This window comes from Lutra lutra, chromosome 4, assembly GCF_902655055.1.
Source record: "Lutra lutra chromosome 4, mLutLut1.2, whole genome shotgun sequence".
In the NCBI taxonomy this organism is placed as follows: domain Eukaryota; kingdom Metazoa; phylum Chordata; class Mammalia; order Carnivora; family Mustelidae; genus Lutra; species Lutra lutra.
In genome coordinates this window covers 78,278,273-78,297,917 of record NC_062281.1, presented here as the reverse complement: position 1 = coordinate 78,297,917, position 19,645 = coordinate 78,278,273, and the positions used below count along the sequence as shown (strand labels likewise).

Genomic DNA, 19,645 nt, shown 5'->3' with positions numbered 1-19,645 from the left:
ATTCATGCCTTCAAGAGCATAAATTATAGAGTAAAAAAGTGTGCAAAAGTATATTGAAAATATACTTTTTACACATCACAAAAATGTGATGACATCATCATACAAAGTAGTCACTAATGCTCAAATCATATGTATTTATAATGCATTATTATAATGTGTTATTTTATTTTACCTCAAGTCCCTGAGATTTAGAGAATGAAAATGTTTTTTTGTAACAGGATAATTTATCATCCTGGAATCAGTTCTATCAGGTGTCATTTTTTGGGGTTGTCTCAGGTGCTTACCAATTAGAATGGAAATGCATTAAGGATTTTCCATGGAAATGCCAGCAAATTGCCAAGCAGCTTATAGATAATCAAAGATTATTGGCATTCTACCTTTTGACTAACTAAAAACATTTAACTAAGAGATATCATAAAATATATTATTAGGAGATTTCATTGTATAATTGAATAAGAAAAAATACTTTAAAAGCATGAATTACTTGCTAATACCCTAAAATGTTTTCCAGGTCTCTTTGATGTTATTTTCAACAGAGGAAATATATGCATTTTCCAAAGTCATGAAATAAGACATCTTTCTCTTGCTATTGACAATAGCAATGTCACTGGAATGGTATGTAGGAATTTTCCTTTTTGTCATATATCAATAGTATTGTATCTATATATATTTTTATAAGATCAAATTGTATTTTCTATGGCTTTTACTTTAACCATTTTCATTATTCTGTTTTGTCTTACTAAGTTTTGAGATTCTGATGCATAAATGATCCTATATGTCAGTAATTAAAATTTGGACAAGAAAAAGTAGACCACTTTTCTGATAACATTCAAAATATTAAATAGGCCTCACCTCCCAAAAGGAGATTATCTGATTTCTCAAAGGCCCCTTTAGGGGACATGTTATTAGGGAAAAAATAATAATAATTTCACCTAAGTATACTTTGTATTCCTTGGTTTAGGTTTGAAAAAATAGTTTTTAATATATAAAGCTGTTTTAAAAAATATATGCATGCTTTTGATTTTGAAAAATGAGACAGCATAGGATAACTGTCATGTACTGTTCCAAATGCTTAATATATGTTATAACATCTAGTCTTTACATCTACCCTCTGAGAGAATCCATTATTATCATTATTTAGCAGAAGAGGAACCTGACAGATGGATTGAGTTACTTAGTCACATAGGTTGTAAATGTGAAAGCAGGAATCGAACACAGGCGTTCTGATTCTAGCACTCATGCTACAGCTTCCTCATATAATGTTATATAATATTACCTGATTATTTTTTAAGATTTTATTTATTTATTTTAAAGGGGGGGAGCATGAGTAGAGGGAGGAGTAGAGGGAGAGGGACAAGCAGACTCTACACTGAGTGCAGAGCCCCTGGCAGGGCCCAATCCCCCAATCATGAGATCACGACCTGAACCGAAATCAAGAGTTGGCTATTCAACAGGTGAGACACTCAGGTGCCCCAATATTATGTGATTTTTGACTCATAGCATTTTATTTAACTTAAGGAAAATTAATAATTATTGAAAAAACTTATGTAATTTGTAGGCCTGAAATTCAGGCTAAGTGATAATAATTTTCTTCAAAAAGTCTTTTTTCCTCTGCTTGGACTTAGCAAGTCATCCTGTGTTGTACTTTGTAGCATATTCTACTCAGTTAGTATAGGTCCTAGTCATAGTAAGTGCTTATAAATATGAATGTAGTGGATATAGAATCTACTCAATTAAGTCAAGGGTTTGAGAAATGTCCTATTACTTTATTTTTCTAAAATCAAGTTAAATCTATTTCCAAGCTCCAATCCTACTAGGTTGGTGAGAGCTTCCATTTTAGTTTTTATGAGACTCATTTTGTTACACATAAGATTTCTTCTGGTATGGGGACCTCAGCATATCAATAACAGCCCTCTTAGCTTCAGTCCACACCAGTCACTGCTAAAACACTCATCAAACATCAGATGGCTTCTTTTTTAAAAATTTTAAAAGATTTTATTTATTTATTTGACAGACAGAGATCACAAGTAGGCAGAGAAAGAGGAGGAAGCAGCTCCCTGCTGAGCAGAGAGCCTGATGGGGGGATTAATCCCAGGACCCTGGGATCAGGACCTGAGCTGAAGGCAGAGGCTTTAACCCACTGAGCTGCACAGGTGCCCTAGATGGCTTCTTTTTTATTAACAGATTTTATTTTATTTATTTGACAGAGACAGTGAGAGAGGAAACACAAGCAGGGGCAGTGGGAGAGGGAGAAGCGGTCTTCAATCCCAGCACCCTGGGATCATGACCTGAGCCGAAGGCAGATAATGACTGAGCCATCCAGGAGCCTCTCAGATGGCTTCTTTAAAGATGAATAGTCCTGTTGCTTCCCTGCCATTCTTATACAAGAGCATTTTGCAGAGTTTGGTAGCCTTAGTGTCATGGGTCCAGCCATTCAAGGACATCAATGAACCCTTCCTTTTCAGGCTCAAATATCTCTCCAAGGTAATGAGGGGAACATGGGGGATAAAATCTCAAATCGTACCTTAAACCAGGAATGTGTCCTTGTATCATAACCTCCTTGATTTGTTTAGATTTTTGGAAGTAAAACCTAGTAAGGCACGTCTGTTGATTTCAGATTTTCCAAAATAGTCTTGGGTTAGGAGGATACAAATGAAGAAATGAAAAATAAACAACAATAAACATACATATTAATAATTCATTAAAATATCCTGCCACTAAAGTTTTTTTTATTGTTACCCAGTATTCTACCATGGGTTCTGAGAAATCAAGAGAAGAATGTTCTTGGAATAAAACACGAAAGTCAGGGTGGAGAATCAAAACAAAAGCATGTGATAGGTAATACAAGGATTCTATAGAGTGGAGTAGACCTGTATATACCTATAATATCCAAACATTTCAAATTTAATTATTTTTCTCTTGCTAATTCAGGTTTGTTTTTTTTTTTTTCATCCTCTTAGGCTACCGGTGGAGCCTGTACTGAGCTGCGGGTGCTTTATCAGCACGACCGCTGTGCTCTTCTTGAGTCAGTGCTGGTTCCTGGTCATGTAGTTACTGTTGATCATCATGGCAAAATAGCTGATGAATCATCAGCAGGCTATGCAGACCTTTCAAAAGAATTTGTGGTTTTTGTCAAGGTAAAATGGTGGAAAGGCATTAAAGTGTGTATTGCTAAATACCCACTTTCTTCTGCTTTTTTGAGGCAAATTCTTGAGTTGAGTCATTAAGGAGTAATCAGATCTCTTCCCACTAGGTGGCATTGATGCCTATTGCCATTCTATTTACCCAAACTTTGAAAAGCAATAGAGATTTTACTTAGCTTTAGCAGTACTGAAACTGGTAGGAGTAACGTCCTACATCCAGTTGAATTTGGAGGTTAAAACTATAAATGGTATAAATGTGAGAATTCTTAATAAAAATTTAGGGACTCTTACATTGGCAATCAAATGTATATATTTAACTTTTCTAACAATTAGAATATTTACAATCTTTGAGTGTTCTATATGTGTGATCATTTTATACTTCCTTCTTTATAGTATGTGTTTGTGTGAATTTATCTTAAAAATATTAATGTTACCATAATAAGTATAATTTATGAGATTGCCTACTTTGTGCCAAGCACTTTACTGCATACAAAAACTATTTAATCATCCTAAAAGTACTGACAGATATTTTCTGTATTTTAAACATGAAGAAAAGATTTTCAGAGAAGTTAAAAATCCGACTGGTATAGCATAACTGGTAAATGGTAGATCATGATTCAAATCAAAGTCAGTTTGTCTTCAAAACTTTTTATACTTTCTATATAATAAACACTTCATTACATTATTTTTTTTCCCAAAACAACATTATTTTTAATGGTTGCATAATACCCAGACATAAGGTATATGATTATGTATATGTGTTAATTTATTTATTTAAGTACTTAATCACTGGATGTTTAATCTTAATCTCTTCATTTAGCCACTGTATATATGTTACTGCAAAATATACTTTTACATATGTCTTTGGCCAATATTTTATCATTTTCTTAGCTTAGATGATTTCAAATTGAATTTAAGGGTCAGAATATTTAAAGAAGCCTTTAAAACTATGGGAACATATTGCTGACTTTCTTTCCTGAAATATACTGATTTTAATCCTGTGGAAGTTAAAACAACTGAGAAGTTAGAGGGGGCAGTTTACATGACTACCCTCACTTCTGACACCAACTTCCGAGTTCCAGAGTCCTTGAGACCACAATTAAATTTTGATAATTTAATAGAAAAACTCAGAACTCACTGGGAGTTGTCATACTCATGGTTATGGTTTATCACAGAGAAAGAATACAGGTTAAAATCAGCTAAGGGAAGAGACTCATAGGGCAGAATCCAAGAAAAATACCAAACGGTGCAACTTCTAGTTGTCCTCTCCCTATAGAGTCAGGACAGCTTTAGTTTCTCAGCATAGATATATGACAATATGCATGAAATATTGTTAACCAGGAAGTTTACCTGAGCTTTGGTGCCCCATCTTTACTGGGGTTCAGTCATATAAGGAATCCATATGGCTGATCTCCGTGTACAGCCTCTCAGGAGGTCAGCTGACACCTTGTGACTCAAAGCTGCCACCCTAAATCACATTTTTACTATGTGGCTGGTCCAAAGCCATCAAGCAAACAAAGAACTCCTCTATCAAATCTGACAATCCTAAGGTTTAGAGATTACATTTGAGTCCGAAAGCAAAAGCCAGACCTCTGTGAGTAAAGTTAATTTCTTTCCTTTTTTTAAATTGAAATATAATTAACATACAGTATTATATTAGTTTCAGGTGTGCAATATAATGATTAACAATTCTATACATTTCTCAGTGCTCATCAAAGTAAGTGTGCTCTTAATTCCCTTTATTTCACCTATCTGCCTACCCAGCTCTCCTCTGGCAAACATAAGTTTATTCTTTGTATTTAAAAGTCCGTTTTGTTTTTGTCTCTTTTTTTCCCTTCTTTTCTTTACTACTCAATTCCTTTAGTAGTGTAACAGAGTACCCACTGTGTTGACTTTAGTTTTGGGCATAGTCCTTAAAAAAACGTATGACAATTTTTAGAATAGTGAACTAGTGTGAATTACCTTTTTTATGTTTATTTGCTATTTGTATTTTGTCTTCTGTATTTATGTATTTTATCTATTTCTCTACAGTGTTAGTGTACTTTAATAAACCTTTAAGAATTTCCTACATCTTCTTAAGTTATTGATTGCGTAGGATTTACTTAAATTTACCTTAGTTATATTTGTAACTCTTTTCATTTATTCATTCCTACATATATACTTTGAACTAATATCCATATGGTACATCCCACAATTCAGGTACACTTGAAGTACACTATTCTTATTCTGCTTTGTATTACTATTATAATTATTTGTTTATATTGATTGTAAAGTTCTTAAGAGAAATGTTTGTATTTTGTATATATTTTTAATCTACAGCATCTGATGGTGGCACTTTTACTCTCAATAATGATCGATGTAAATTATAATGAGTCAGAGAACCTCCTTTAATTTTGTTTGGTTTTGCATAGTAGTTAAATTATTTGCTTCCTTATTTTGCTTACTTTCAGCAAAGAAGTTTCTGATAAAATTCTGATCACTACACCTTCTCTAAGAGAATGAACTCTACTTCCATCTTCTTTTAGCAGAACATGAGATTGTTATTTACTGATTCTGTTTTGTTTACTGTTCTCAAGGGTGTGTTCCTCAACAGTGCTGTGGTTCTACTTGCTACCAGCCTGTGCCAAGCCCTGTGTCTCCAGCCTGATGGGAGCTGCACTGGAGTGGGAAGCCAGTCTGAAAAATCCTACTGGAAAGTGCATAAAATCAGCTCTGGTATTTGCATGTTCGAAAGTGTGAAAAATGAACGGATGTATCTAAGGATTAAGGATGGCCAGTGTGATGGAACAGTAAGCATCTGCTTATATTTTTCTCAGCAAATGTTTAAGACATTTGCCAATGATAGATATGAGAATGGCACTTTCTGAGTTTTTTTTTTTTTTGGTATTAACCTATAAACATTTTGGGAATTGGGTGCTATATATGATGGTCTCCCTTGTCTTATTAAAAAGTGGGGGAGGGCAGCCACATCCTTTGTATGACTAGAGAGGGATTCTGACCCTTTAGACATTGCTTCTGGAATGTAATGTGCACACAGATCACCTGGGAATTGTATTATAAAGCTGGGCTAATTCAGATACATGGTGGTGGGACCTGTGTATCTGCATTTCTAATAAGCTCTCAGCTGCTGTTGATGATGTTGGTCTGCAAACCACACTTTGAAAACCAAGGCTCTAGAAAGTCCCAGCTCAACAATATTTCCTTACTGCTTCTTTTGGCGCCCAAATGTCCACCAACAGAAACCCTATATTTTGAGTAAGGAAATAATTTTCAATTCTAAATATTAGGAATTCTTCTTTAACATCTTTTTTTATTATGTTCAGTTAGGCTGCATATAGTACATCATAAGTTTTTGTTGTAGTGTTCAATGATCCATTCGTTGTGTAAAACACCCAGTGCTGTGCTTCCTTAACATCTTGACTTATGATGGGATATGGAAGGCAACCAACATAACACCTTTAATATAGGAGGATTCTTCTATGGGTTGAAGGGCATATAAAATTACACATTTAACCTGACTGTTACTGCTCTGTTCCTCTGCTCTTGTTTGAAACAATTTAGTTCAAACCTTACCTTTTAGATAATCTCAGGGCTGCCTCCTCTCCCTTTTTCCCTTACCAGTATGACATCTAGTTATATTGGAGAGTTTGCCTTAGCTTCTGGGGGTGAGAAGAGAAAAAGACTTAAGCCATTTATCATTCTTTGGGCCCCTGTCTTTGTTGTAGACTGGCAAGTCTGTGTATGGTGAGCTGCATTGATGTTCAGAGTGCAAAAGAGAAAAGCACACACACACACACATAATTAGCATCCTTGATTGTTTCACAGGAGCTATATCTCAGATTGATTCACCCATGGGCTATATCCCATTTCACAGAAGAAGAATCCATGCTTAACAGACAGAGTGTAATGCTTATGGTCTTTAAACTGGTACAAGAACTAATTAAGATTAGAAAAAGGTAACATTACTATCATGGTCATACTAATTGAGAGTATGATTTCATGTAGTGCTCAGTCATACTATAGGACGAGCATCAGGAAGTAGCTTTCCCTTCCTATCACCAGCATCCACAAAGTATACAAGCCTTTCTTTTCTGAGACTCATGGAAGTGTTCAGAACCATGAGACAGATACTACATCACTGCATGACACATATTTTGGAGTATGTGTGTCTTGAAGTTGCTAGGGAGAATTTGTGGCAGTGAAGATAAATGTCTCTCCAAAGTGGAAGATGAGCCGGCATTGGAAACTTCTATCTTCTCTAGATATCAACCAAGAGGACAGCTCATTGCTTGGTCACCTTCCATTTAGTTGCCTCATACTCAAGTTGGATGGTGATTTTCATGGTTTTTCTATTCTTTCTTTCCAGTCTGTGTGAGCCTATCTTTTCCATCTCTTTCCCAGTGTGCTGCTTATCTTGTCCCTCCAAGTGGGAACATTTTTTCTGAAAGTGTATAGCAGAATCTTGAATCTCTCTGCCTTACACTAAGTACTCATGATTTTTTCTTCCTTTTCTTCTTGTCTGTACTATGAGTGACTCATCTCTATCTGATTAGACTGAAGAAATGGAAGAAGTTCTTGGTATTCAATTGAAAGAATTTGGTGCACACAGGAAGATGGGCAGAAACTTACAGATTAATATGTAGAAGTATTATTCTGTCACAGAGAAACTATGGGCATGCTAATTCTTCAGATGAAGGAGCTAAATGTGATCCTGGTTACATAACTTTCCCAGAACCCAGCAGCCAGTATCAGAGCCATGAGTCCATCTGAGTCAGTCTACCTCCTAAGCCCCTGTTTTGAAGGATTCATACCCAGATGGAAAAGCTGGGTTGACCCCCATGAGGAGACCAGAGTCCCTATACACAGAGGGGAGGTCATTCTCAACACAAAAACAAAGTTTTCTTCAGCAGTTTTCCTAGAACCCATTTTGTTGATAGCTTGTTGGATAAGTGATTGAGTCTGAAATTGTATCCTCTCAGCCTATACTGTGCATCAGCAGTAGGAACCTCCTTTCTTTTCCCTCCATGAGGGACTTGTTGGCATGAAAAGCTAAATGCAGAATTCCTTGTGCACTTTGGAACTGAGACAGCCCTCATGTATTCAAGTTTCAAATCCAGTACCACTTCTTCTTAAAGACGTTTCATAACTTGAAAAAACAACAACAGCAACAAACCAGCACATTTGTTCTATTTGTTTTAGGGTGGAGATAGCCAAAATGCGGAACCCAGTGAGATCTATTGACAAAGGTGAAGGAACATAAAAGGTTTGATTACATGGAATTTGATATTTAGAACATCTAAAGAAGAAATTCAGGCCATTTCAGAGCATAACACGGAGATTCTCAAGGCCTTTTTGGCATGTCACATCTTGATTGCATGTCATTTAACCAGAGGATTAAGGACATTCTTTTTAGGTCACGCCCCTGTGAGGCAACCTGTGAGTATGAAGCAGAAGGTGAATGGAAAGGAGACTAGTAAGGTGGAGAAGGTCTGAAAGGAAGATCAAGGAGAAAAGGAGCCTTGGGGGTCCATGATGGGGATAAGGCATTGCTGGCCATGTTATTAGGATGCCATTCTTCTGCTTGGATCCAGTCTCCCATCCCCCACCACAGGCCATGACCTCCGATTCTGTGTCATGCAGGAATAGCCAGAGCACTAGGAGGAACTAGGGGCTCAGATCATAGCTGTGTACCATCTAAGAAATATTTCAGTGTTTAAAAATGACCATGGCTCTACCAGTGTGTACCAGTTCAATATAAACCACCCCCCCAAAAACCCCAACAGATAAAGTGTAAAGTGTGTGCAATCCTTGAAGGCTGCAGAAGAAATCTTGGTAAAAATCGAGGCAGCCAGGTGGCTCAGTCAGCTAAGTGTCCTGTCTGACACTTGATTTCAGCTCAGGTCATGATTTCAGGGTTGTGAGATCAAGCCTCACATTAGGGCCTGCATAGGGCATGGAGCCTGTTAAAGATTCTCTCCTTCTCCCTCTGCCCCTTCTCTGCTAAAAAAAAAAAATGGTAAAAATTACCAGTTAAGACATGACTCTGGAGGTCTTCCTAGCCTATGACATACTTATAGATCTGTTACTTTTGTTTACTTGCCTCCAAAATAAAAACTCAAACATTTTGTAGAGTTCTTTAGCTTCCTGGTGTTTCTGTTAGAAATTCCAAGCTTGTTCTTGGAAAAACTATTGCATTGGAAAGTTATTGTTAAAAGATTTGAAAATTTAAAGAGACTTTCCATGAAGCCAGGGGCTCCTGAATACTTGGTAAATCCTATAAAAATGTGCACTATTCTTGCCAAAGGTGAATCTCATGATAATTGTAACAAGATCAGCAAAGAAAGCAAAGAGAGGAGAAGACTAATATTTTTGAGTATCTATGTGTAGCAAAGGCTGGATGAAACCTCTTATGTTTGTAATGCCATCCCTTAACCCCTAAGCCCATACAGCAAAACAAATAATAAGGTAAGAAAACAAAAATAACATGTCTTATCCCAAACTGTTCCATGTAAATGAACTAATCAGTCATGCGTTTTATGTAGTTACTAAAAGAATGTCCAAGGTTGAAGAGTTTCTATTCTAGATTTAATACTTTTATCCATTGGGCACAGTCCGGATCAATCCTATTCTAGCTTTTCTTTGGGATTGGCCCCTTGGCTGTGGTCTCCCTCACACAGTCAGGGGACCCCAAGGTCCCATAGGACTCCTCCTATGGAGCCCACATACCCACTTGTTTTGTGTATACCAGACCCAAGTAATTAGCTGAGGGTTGGAGGACTCTGAGACTACCACTTAATGATATTTACCATTTAAACAACATTGATGTTTAACCTTTACTTTGGTACTTTTGTAGAGAAGAGCCTCCTAGAACTTTCATAATTTGTGTTTTACTTCTGCTATTTCCATTGTAGTGTTTCCTTTATAATTTGTTTAGTGACTCATTGATATGGTTGTATGACTTGGATTTTTTGCTCTTAAGATACTGTGTTAATGCATAAAAATCAGGCATGTATATTTTTTTCATTTTCACTGATTTCTGACCAGAAATCATTAGACTAGAATAACATTACTCTTGAAAGCAGAATGGTAATAATTATCTTAGATATTCTCCTTTATTAGCTAGCCTCCTTTATTTAGTTAACCTCTCCATGTATTTAGAGGTTATGGTAAGGCATGTTTACAATTTCCAGAAGGTTTAAGATGCATTCGAAGGTAAATGGTAATGCATGATCATGTTATTATACCTTGAAAACCTAGTAGTGCCTCAGTCCAGGTAGTTCCTCAACAAATGTTCATTGTATAGATTGAATTGAATAAAAGCATTAATGATTCCAATGTATCTGCCACTATATATTTAAAAACTTTTCTTACAGGCAAACATACCTCATACCAATGTTTAAATCAGGTGATGCTGGTCTTATAATGAATGTCTTTGTTACTATGATGCTGTTATGCTGTAGGAGTAAATCAGTTTAATAGATGTTGATTTAGTAAAGATTCAAGTTAGCAACAAACATTATGCAGTTCACTAGGGACAACTGTGAAGTTTAATTTAAAGAAAATAAACAAGCCTCAAAACATGAGTGGAAATCATCACTAAGAATCAATGTAAAGGAAAAAGAGATGTAAGAATTGTAGGAAAAACAAGCTAAAAAGTGATCATGGTACCAAAGAAAGACACACACATATTGACATACCCCACATTAGCAGGATCCTTGTTCATGGGCAAGAGTTTAGTTTGCAGAAACTAGGAAAGATTCTTTCATTACAAATTTCTTTAATTTTGCCTCTTTCCTACACATGCCCATAATAAAAAGTTCAAGATAATTTATATTTTAAGAAGTTGTTTAGCTGGGCCAGGTACACAAGGCTAGACAGAAGGCTAAAAAGTATAAAATTCAGTAAAAGACTTACTTAGTTTCATGAATGATAAATCATGCTTTTAGTGGGCCTATGTCCCTGGACTGTGAATTTCATAGTTCTGGGATGGGTAGAGTGGGCTAGAATTGGGTATTTCCCTTCCTCCATGTTATTTAGTCTCAGATAAAACCCAAAAAAGTTTTATATAATTAACTAATTTTTCCTGTGGGCAGTTCTTGTTAAGAAGAAAAAAGTGCTATGGTATATTTCAAAATGGTTCATTCCCCTCCCCCCCGCCTACCAGAAGCACAAGGAAATTCTCCGATACTCACTGTGGGACACTGGTTAAGCTCTTGAAGATAAAGTGATAAAAATATAAGGGCCTGTTTATGAGAGCATTAACTCTCAGATTTGTCCTCACTGAGGCTCAATTGAACATGAATTATAGTTCAAGTTTTGTACCCAGGCATGGTTCCCTCGTTAGTTTCTGTTTGTGAGTCTTTGCTCTGTTAAGCTGTGACTTTTCTGTATTTTCCTGTCTGTCTTTCTATTCTTAGGGGCAGAAATACACTTGTATCTTTACTTCTCTTACAGATCTAAATGGAGTGGTTGATTTTTCAGTCTGTTTAGCTTTTTATTTATTAAGATGGAATAGGAAATTCTTACATGCAGAACTGGAAAATGAGAGTTGAAATCATGTTTTACTTAATCAAAATTTTTTGAAGAGACTTTTAATAAAGTTGTAAGAGAAATGATTTTGTTTGAGTTTTCTAGAAAATGATCTCACAGTTTGCTATTTATTGTAGACCACAGTCTATGCATTAGCTTTGGTCTTTATGAAAGAGATTTGAAGAATATACAGAAGGGCTTGAGGGCAGCAACAAAGATTTTCTGCCCCTCAGGAGCAAACAGACTTCAAGAATAATTTGTTGAGTGAGTCATCCTGAAAAAAAGAAAGCTGATGAGAATCATTAATAATAGTACAGGGTATAATAGAATGTATATTAATTACTAGAATGTGGGCACCATAGGGGAGAGATTCTTATTTACTTTGTTAATAAAATAGACCAGGGACGCTTGGGTGGCTCAGTCATTTGAATGGCTGACTCTTGATTTCAGTTCAGGTCGTGATTCCAGGGTCATGGGATTGGAGCTTTCTCTCTCTGTAAATAAATAAATCTTTAAATAAATATCTCAAGCTCTTCTGTAAGGTCTGACATTTGATAGGTGCTCAACAAATACTGAATGAATAAGAAGTTAAAATATCACTTGGTGGTGATGAGTAGGAGGTGTCCTGCAAAGGAACCAGATAGAGGGAAAGGCACATTAGATACATTAGATGTTGTTTTAGCTTGCAGTGATATGAGCATGCATCAGTATTCCAACATGGCTTTATCCAGTTGGCAACTGTTTTTTTTTTTTTTTAAATTTTATTTATTTATTTGAAAGAGAGAGCAAAAAAGAGATCATGAGAAGGAGGAAGGGGCAATGGGTGAAGTAGGCTCCCCGCTGAACAGGGAGCCCAAACTGTAGTTCCATGCCAGGATCCCGAGATTCTGACCTGAGCCCCAGGCAGACACTTGGCTAGCTGAGGACCTAGGCACTCCTGGTATTTGTTATTGATATTTCCAACTTGTACCAAGATCAGCCTTCTCCCAGGTCACTAGTTTTCTCAGTACTTGGACCTGCCATTGGGATATGAGATAACTTCTGGATCCCCTGTGTCTCCATGTGAGCTGTGGATAAGATAAGATGAGATGAGATGAGATGAGATATATCAGAGTCTTCTAAGATTCCTCTCCCAGACATTTCTAATTCACCTTCTGGATGGCATCATGTTACTCTCGTACTGAATATTGGGTACTCTAAGGGATAGTTCTGTTCTTGAGATTCTCCCCTAAAGCATAAGAATATTTTGCTGCTCCTTATTTCTTTGATATAGCAGAAATTAATCCCAAATGGGCTTTGAGTAGCCCATTTACCCCAGGCTCCTCTTTGTGGTATCACACAGGCTTTTCTTTTTCTTATGGGGTAAAATTTTCTACTGTGTCATACATGGTATCTACCTTTTCAGTAGCTTCATCATTTAAACTCTATGGGGTCCAGTCCTCCAGTCTTGGCTCTAGGTATATAAAGTTCAATTTTGGAATTTCTTTTAGCAACCATTATATTTTTCTTTTTTTTTTTAATTTAATTTTATTTTTTTCAGTGTTCCAAGATTCGTTGTTTATGCACCACACCCAATGCTCCATGAAATATATGTCCTCCTTAATACTCACCACCAAGTTCACCTATCCCCCCACCCCCATTCCGTCCAAAACACTGTTTGTTTCTTAGAGTCCACAGTCTCATGTTTTATCTCTCCCTCAAATTTACCCCAACTCACTTTTTCTTTTCTTCTCCTAATGTCCTCCATGTTATTCCTTATGCTCCACAAATAAGTGAAACCATATGATAATTGACTCTCTCTGCTTGACTTATTTCACTTAGCATAATCTCCTCCAGTCCCATCCATGTTGACACAAAAGTTAGGTATTCATCCTTTCTGATGGTTGCTTAATATTCCATTATATGTATATGGACCATATATTCTTTACCCATTCATCTGTTGAAGGGCATCTTGGTTCTTTCCACAGTTTGGCAATTGTGGCCATTGCTGCTGTGAACATTGGGATACATATGACCATTCTTTTCACGAAATCTGTATCTTTCAATAAAGCTTGGTCTTGCAAAGTTCTGAGTTCTTATTTGGTATAAATTTCTTAAAACCCTTCTATTTGGAAACTCAAAGTTGAGTGAAGATTTATTTGTTCTGTGCTGGACTCTACTTGCCCATGATACAATGAGCATATTGATGCAGTAGATAGGAGAGTTTTGTAACAATTATCAATGAAAATATATTGGTTTAATAGTCAACAAATATCCTCACTTTTAGTTAGTGGTTGTCGTGATCTAGGCATTAGGGGGAATGGGTCTGAAGTTTGAGAAGTAACTATGGAACTAAAATTTCAGTGAAATTTGATAGGTATTGTGGACTGATGAGTGGGTCTTAATGGCTGATTGAATATTGATGGTGAAAATAAAATTAAAAAAACACAGCAAACAAGGAATGGAGGAGAATTTTTCTCAATTTGGTGAAGAATATCTATAAAAAACTTATAGTTAATATCATACATAATAGTGAGAAACTGGGTGTTTCCCCCTGAGATTGGAATAAAGCAAGGATATCCACTCTCACCACTCCTATGTAGTACTGAGTTGGAAGTCCTGGCTAATTCACTAAAACAAGAGAAGGTAACAACCTGTATACAGATTAGGAAGGAAGAAATAAAATTGTCTTTGTTTGCAGATGCCATGAATGTTTATGTAAAAATTCCTCAAAGAATCAACAAAAAGCTCCAGAACTAGTAAGTGATTATAGCAAGCCTGCAGTATACAAGATTAATATAAAAAAGTCAATTGATTTCTTAAATACTGTCAATGAACAATTAAGGTTTGAAATTAAAAACACAACAGGAGTTACGTTAGCACCAGAAGAAGAAGAAATGCTTAGGAATAAGTCTAACAATATATATGTAAGATCTATGTGTGGAAAAATATAAAACTCTGATGAAAAACATCAAATAGACTTTAAATTAATGGACAAATATTCCATATTCATGGATTGGAAACATTGTTTGTCCTTCCCAGCTTGGTCAATAGATTCAACATAATCTCAATAAAAATATCAACAAGCTATTTTGTGGGTATCAACAAACTGATTCTAAAGTTTATGTGGAAGGCAAAAGACCCAGAATAGCCAACAAAATACTGAAGAAGAAAAAAGTTAGAGGCCTGACACTACTCAACTTCAAGACTTACCGTAGAGCTGAAATACTCAAGACAGTGTGGTATTGTTTGAAGAATAGATCAATGGAATACAGCAATAGACCCACATAAATATAGTCACTTTATCTTTGATAAAGGAGCAAAAGCATTTCAGTGGAGAAAGGACAGGCTTTTCAGGATTCTGGACAGAAAAATTATATTTGTTAAAAATTAAGGAAATATCAATAAAGTACTAGTTAATATGTGTCAACATTGGTTCATTAATTGTAACAATTATATCATAATAATGTAATATGTTGATAGGAAAAAGTAAGTGCAGATATCTGGGGAAACCTGTACTGTCTTCTCTATTTTTCTGTAAATCAAAAACTGTTGTAAAATATAAATTCTATTCTAAGAAATAATAATTAAAGGGAGCTCCAGTGGTGAATACTTGAAGAACGGGCTAGAATTAAGATTCTGCTAATCATTGCTAGAAAACCCCGCAAAGGGTTTTGTAACTGATTGGGTAGATAATGAATATTAGAAGGGCATTAAAGGAGCATTAAAGGAATTATCTGAAGATAATTTAAGATCTGTCTCTGTCACTCCTATAATTAAAATCCTTCAGTGGCTCCCATGGTCTTAGATAAGGCTAGACTTTCTAAGTCACATATGAACTGATCCTACCTTTCTGAATTCACTTTCCCACTCTGTTGCTCAAGAACGTCAAGAAGCCTGGTCATATATACACCATACTATTTATCGCCTCTTGGCCTTTGTTCATGCTGCCCCATGCCTGAAATTCTCTACCTCCACCCGTCACTTCCTTCTACTAAACTTAGTTCCTATTTAGTACTTAGCTTCACCTTTTCCAAAAAGCCCTTCCTGATTCTCCTGAGTTTATTTCATTTTTTTTTCCTCTCTAAATCCAAGGAGTGTATTTCTACCCTATTGACTTTATATATTATTATTAGTATTAGTAGTAGTATTACTATATATGGATATGTACTCTATTTGGCTGTGAACAAATCAAAGCCAGAGTTTTATTGAATCATATTTATATTGTGAGAAAGAAACCGACAACAGACACTTGGTTCTCACCTAAAAGAAGCTCACCTACAAGGCTAGGGGTCAGAATATAATTGTCTTTTACAAATAAAAAAATAGTTGCATTGAAAATTTTAATTCATTTTCACAAAACTTATTTTTTAGAACTCCTAAATCTTATAAGAAAAAATTCAAAGCACTAAGAGGTAAAAAATGTGAATTATTTTCTAATATTAGATGATACATGCCTTTAAAAGGGAGATTTTGATGATCTGAAGGGTATGTAGATTATGCCTAAGCACTTAATTCTTGAATGTTTTGTTACACAGTCTTTGAGTAATTTATGTGAAGTCTATTTATTGGTAAAAATTCAATTCACGGGGGTGCTTCAGTGGCTTAGTTGATTAAGCATCTGCCTTGGCTTAGGTCATTATCTCCTGGACCTAGGATGAGCCCTGCTTGTCTGGTTCCCTGCTCAGCAGGAAGCCCCTTCTCCCTTTTCCCTGGCCACCCCCCACCCCACCACTTATGCACACAGACTCTCTCTCTTTCTCAAAGAAATAAATAAAATCTTTAAAAAATTTTAATTCGGAAACTGTGGAATAGCACAGAAGATTGGTTTGTGTTTAAATGTAAATGGACTTATGGTGAGAATTGCCTTCTTTTTCATTATCTTAGAGTATTTTTCAAAAGGAAAATTTCACATTTTAGTGTTCTCTTTTCACCTATACATGTTAGTAACTCTGAAATGAAATACAAGCATACCTTGCACTCTCTGTAGTTGAAGCTCCTCTGTTACTTAGAGCCTTTTATCCAGGGCATATACCCTTGCCTCAGCTGAACACATGGTCTCTGTTTCTGGATCTTATGGAACAGAGTGAAGTGCATAGTGCAATATATGTAAAAAGGTTCTGTATTTGTCATGAGGATTTGAAAATGAGGCAAAATTATGTTCTTGTGAAGTGACTGGTTTTAAATTCTGCCCTTTGGTGTTTACTTATGTTTATGCAATCATATTATATTGATCACAGGGTACAGGAGATACTGACTGTCATTTTAAAATTAAGAAGAACTTGGAAAATGCATCTATAAGCCTGGAATCCATGAAAAGCCCAGGATTGTTTGTTGGACTTCAGCCAGATGGACAGGCAAAACCAGTTATTTATACTAAGAATGGGAATGTTTTCTTCTATCCCCAGGTCATCAAATGTATGTTTACTTTAAGATACTTCCATTTTGGTTTGCTTTGTGATGCTTTTGTGTCTGACAATTTAATCACATTTTTACTAAGACAATCTCTGCTATTAGCCTTTGTTGTTATTTAGAAGGAGTGAAAAAGATTATGAAGATCATTTATCCCAGTTTTTCAGATGTTTATGTTAGACATAGAGTTTTTACTATATTAAGCTCCTTTATAGTTTCAAAATTTGTGCATTTGTATATGTGTGTGTACGTGTGTATATTTCGTTATTTAATGATATCTCCATATACACTGTGAGGGGGATGGGACTATTAGAAATATTCTCAGTTTCATTGCTATTAATTTTTAATGCTAGCAATATAAAGTGAGAAAAACAATCATTATAAATTGAAAATAGGATTTGGAAAAAAAAGTATAAGGATAGGACAGGAATGTGAATATTTTGAAACTGATTTCTCTCATATCTAAGATCAGATTCTCTAGCCAATTGTAGTGAGGATCTGTAGACTATTTAAACAGTTTAAGCTTAGAATGTATTTTTGCTTGAGCACAAAGGTTAGTGAGATAACTCGATAGTGTTCTTAAATTATCTGCAAATTTAGTTTGCTATTTAATTTTTGCCTGATGTAGTCCCATGGACTTTGGCTTAATCAAAATCTACATGACTTTCTTAGTCTGACTCTTATTTAACTTCTCTTAGCTTATTAAAAACTACCTGTACTTTATATATATAACATTATATATATATCGACATATATAATATCCTACATATATATATATAAAATCCTACATATGTATATAGTATCCTTCATATATATATCATATATTATGTGTCTGTGTGTATGTATGTATGTGTGTGTGTGTATGTGTGTGTGTATATATATATATATATATATATATATATATATATATATATTTTCCTACTGAAGATAGTTTAAATAAGAGCTTGATTTAACATTATGATATATCTGGCCTTGTTCTTTGTGCTATCTGCCTCAATTCCTTCTCAGTCTTTAGGTGCCATATTTAAAATTTTGCAAATTGTTGGATTAGTACACCTTAACTTACTGCCATCCATACCACCACTCCCTCCACCCTCTGTTTTTCCACAGACTGGCACAGAGTGGCACTCCTACTCAACAAAGTGGGTATGCCATCTGTCTCCGGCGCACTGCAGGGAAACAGATGACTCGAGAACAGGAAGACACAGGGTGGAGTAGAAGAAAAAGCTGTGAGAAATAGCTATCAGGGGACAGCAACCATGCTGGAAAAGCACAGGGAGAAAGGAGAACTAATACAAAGGAAGAAACACTGAAGAAAAGAGGAGAAAGCAGAGATAACAATAATTAGGAAAAAAAGATGAGTAGAAAATATAATTTGTGGCAATACATAGGAGAGAAATAATAAAAGGCCATGTTTGTGACCTCAGGTATTAGTACCAATAGAAAAGAAGTCATGGATAATTTGAGTTTTTTTCTCTTTTTGCCAGCTGTATGATCTTAGTTAAACCAAGTAACATCAGAGAGCTTTGGTTTCTGTGTCTGTGTAACTGGCGTAACATTGATATCTGCCTGCTTGACTTATTTCACTTCTTCATTGCCAATTTGGATGCCTTTTATTTCTCTTTGTTTTCTGATTGCTGTTGCTAGGACTTCTAATACTACGTTGAACAAGAGTGGTGAGAATGGGCATCCTTGTCGTGTTCCTGATCTCAACGGGAAGGCTGTGAGCTTTTTCCCATTGAAGATGATATTTGCTGTGGGTTTTTCATAGATAGATTTATGAAGTTCAGGAATGTTCCCTCTATCCCTATACTTTGAAACATTTTAATCAGGAACAGATGTTGGATTTTGTCAAATGCTTTTTCTGCATCAATTGAGAGGACCATGTGGTTCTTCTCTCTTCTCTTATTGATTTGTTCTATCACATTGATTGCTTTGTGAATGTTGAACCATCCTTGTAACCCAGGGATGAATCCCACCTGGTCATGGTGGATACCTGACCTATTTTGCCAGTAGAGCTGGTGGGGATCAAGCAAGTAAATGCATATGAAAGTTCTTATTTCAGTCATAATACCCAACATTTGTTGGCAGTTATTTTATGCCAGACATGAGAAACATGGGTTCTATCATTTATTCTCACTTTGAAAGATAGATAAATTACTTCTTACGGTCTTTTGAAACTTCACTTTAATTATTTGATAGTGTGTTTTAAAAAAAGAATTGAATGTCCCCAGTGATTGTGAATTAATTTTTGAAAGCTTATAGCCAGCAGGCCTGAGACTAAGTCTTCTAATGCTAGATTGATAGATGTCAGTAATTTGTTCAAATAATTTCTTTTCCCCCTTATTATTTTTATTATATAAATAATGCATGTAATTGTGGAAAATTTTGAAAATATACTCATGTGGAAATCTGTCTAGAGATAAAAACTATTTACATTTTGATGTATTTTTTTCATGACTTCTTTCTATGAAAGTGTGTTTTGTATATATTTATCTTCCTTCTTTTCTATACTAAAAGTATATATATATATATAAAAATTTAAATTTATTTATTTATTTATTTATTTAAGAGTGGGAGAG

General features: G+C 35.4%; 1 protein-coding gene across 1 annotated transcript in view; it reads left to right on the top strand.

Annotated features, from left to right (window-relative positions):
* The first annotated feature begins 512 nt into the window (after positions 1-512).
* LOC125098892 (lipoxygenase homology domain-containing protein 1-like) overlaps positions 513-19,645 on the top strand; it is a 182,976-nt gene continuing 163,843 nt past the window's right edge. The window contains exons 1-3 of the mRNA XM_047728119.1: positions 513-615; positions 5,720-5,932; positions 16,892-17,069. Coding sequence (XP_047584075.1) covers positions 613-615; positions 5,720-5,932; positions 16,892-17,069 — 394 coding nt within the window. The 5' untranslated portion in view covers positions 513-612. The remainder of the gene's footprint in view (positions 616-5,719; positions 5,933-16,891; positions 17,070-19,645) is intronic.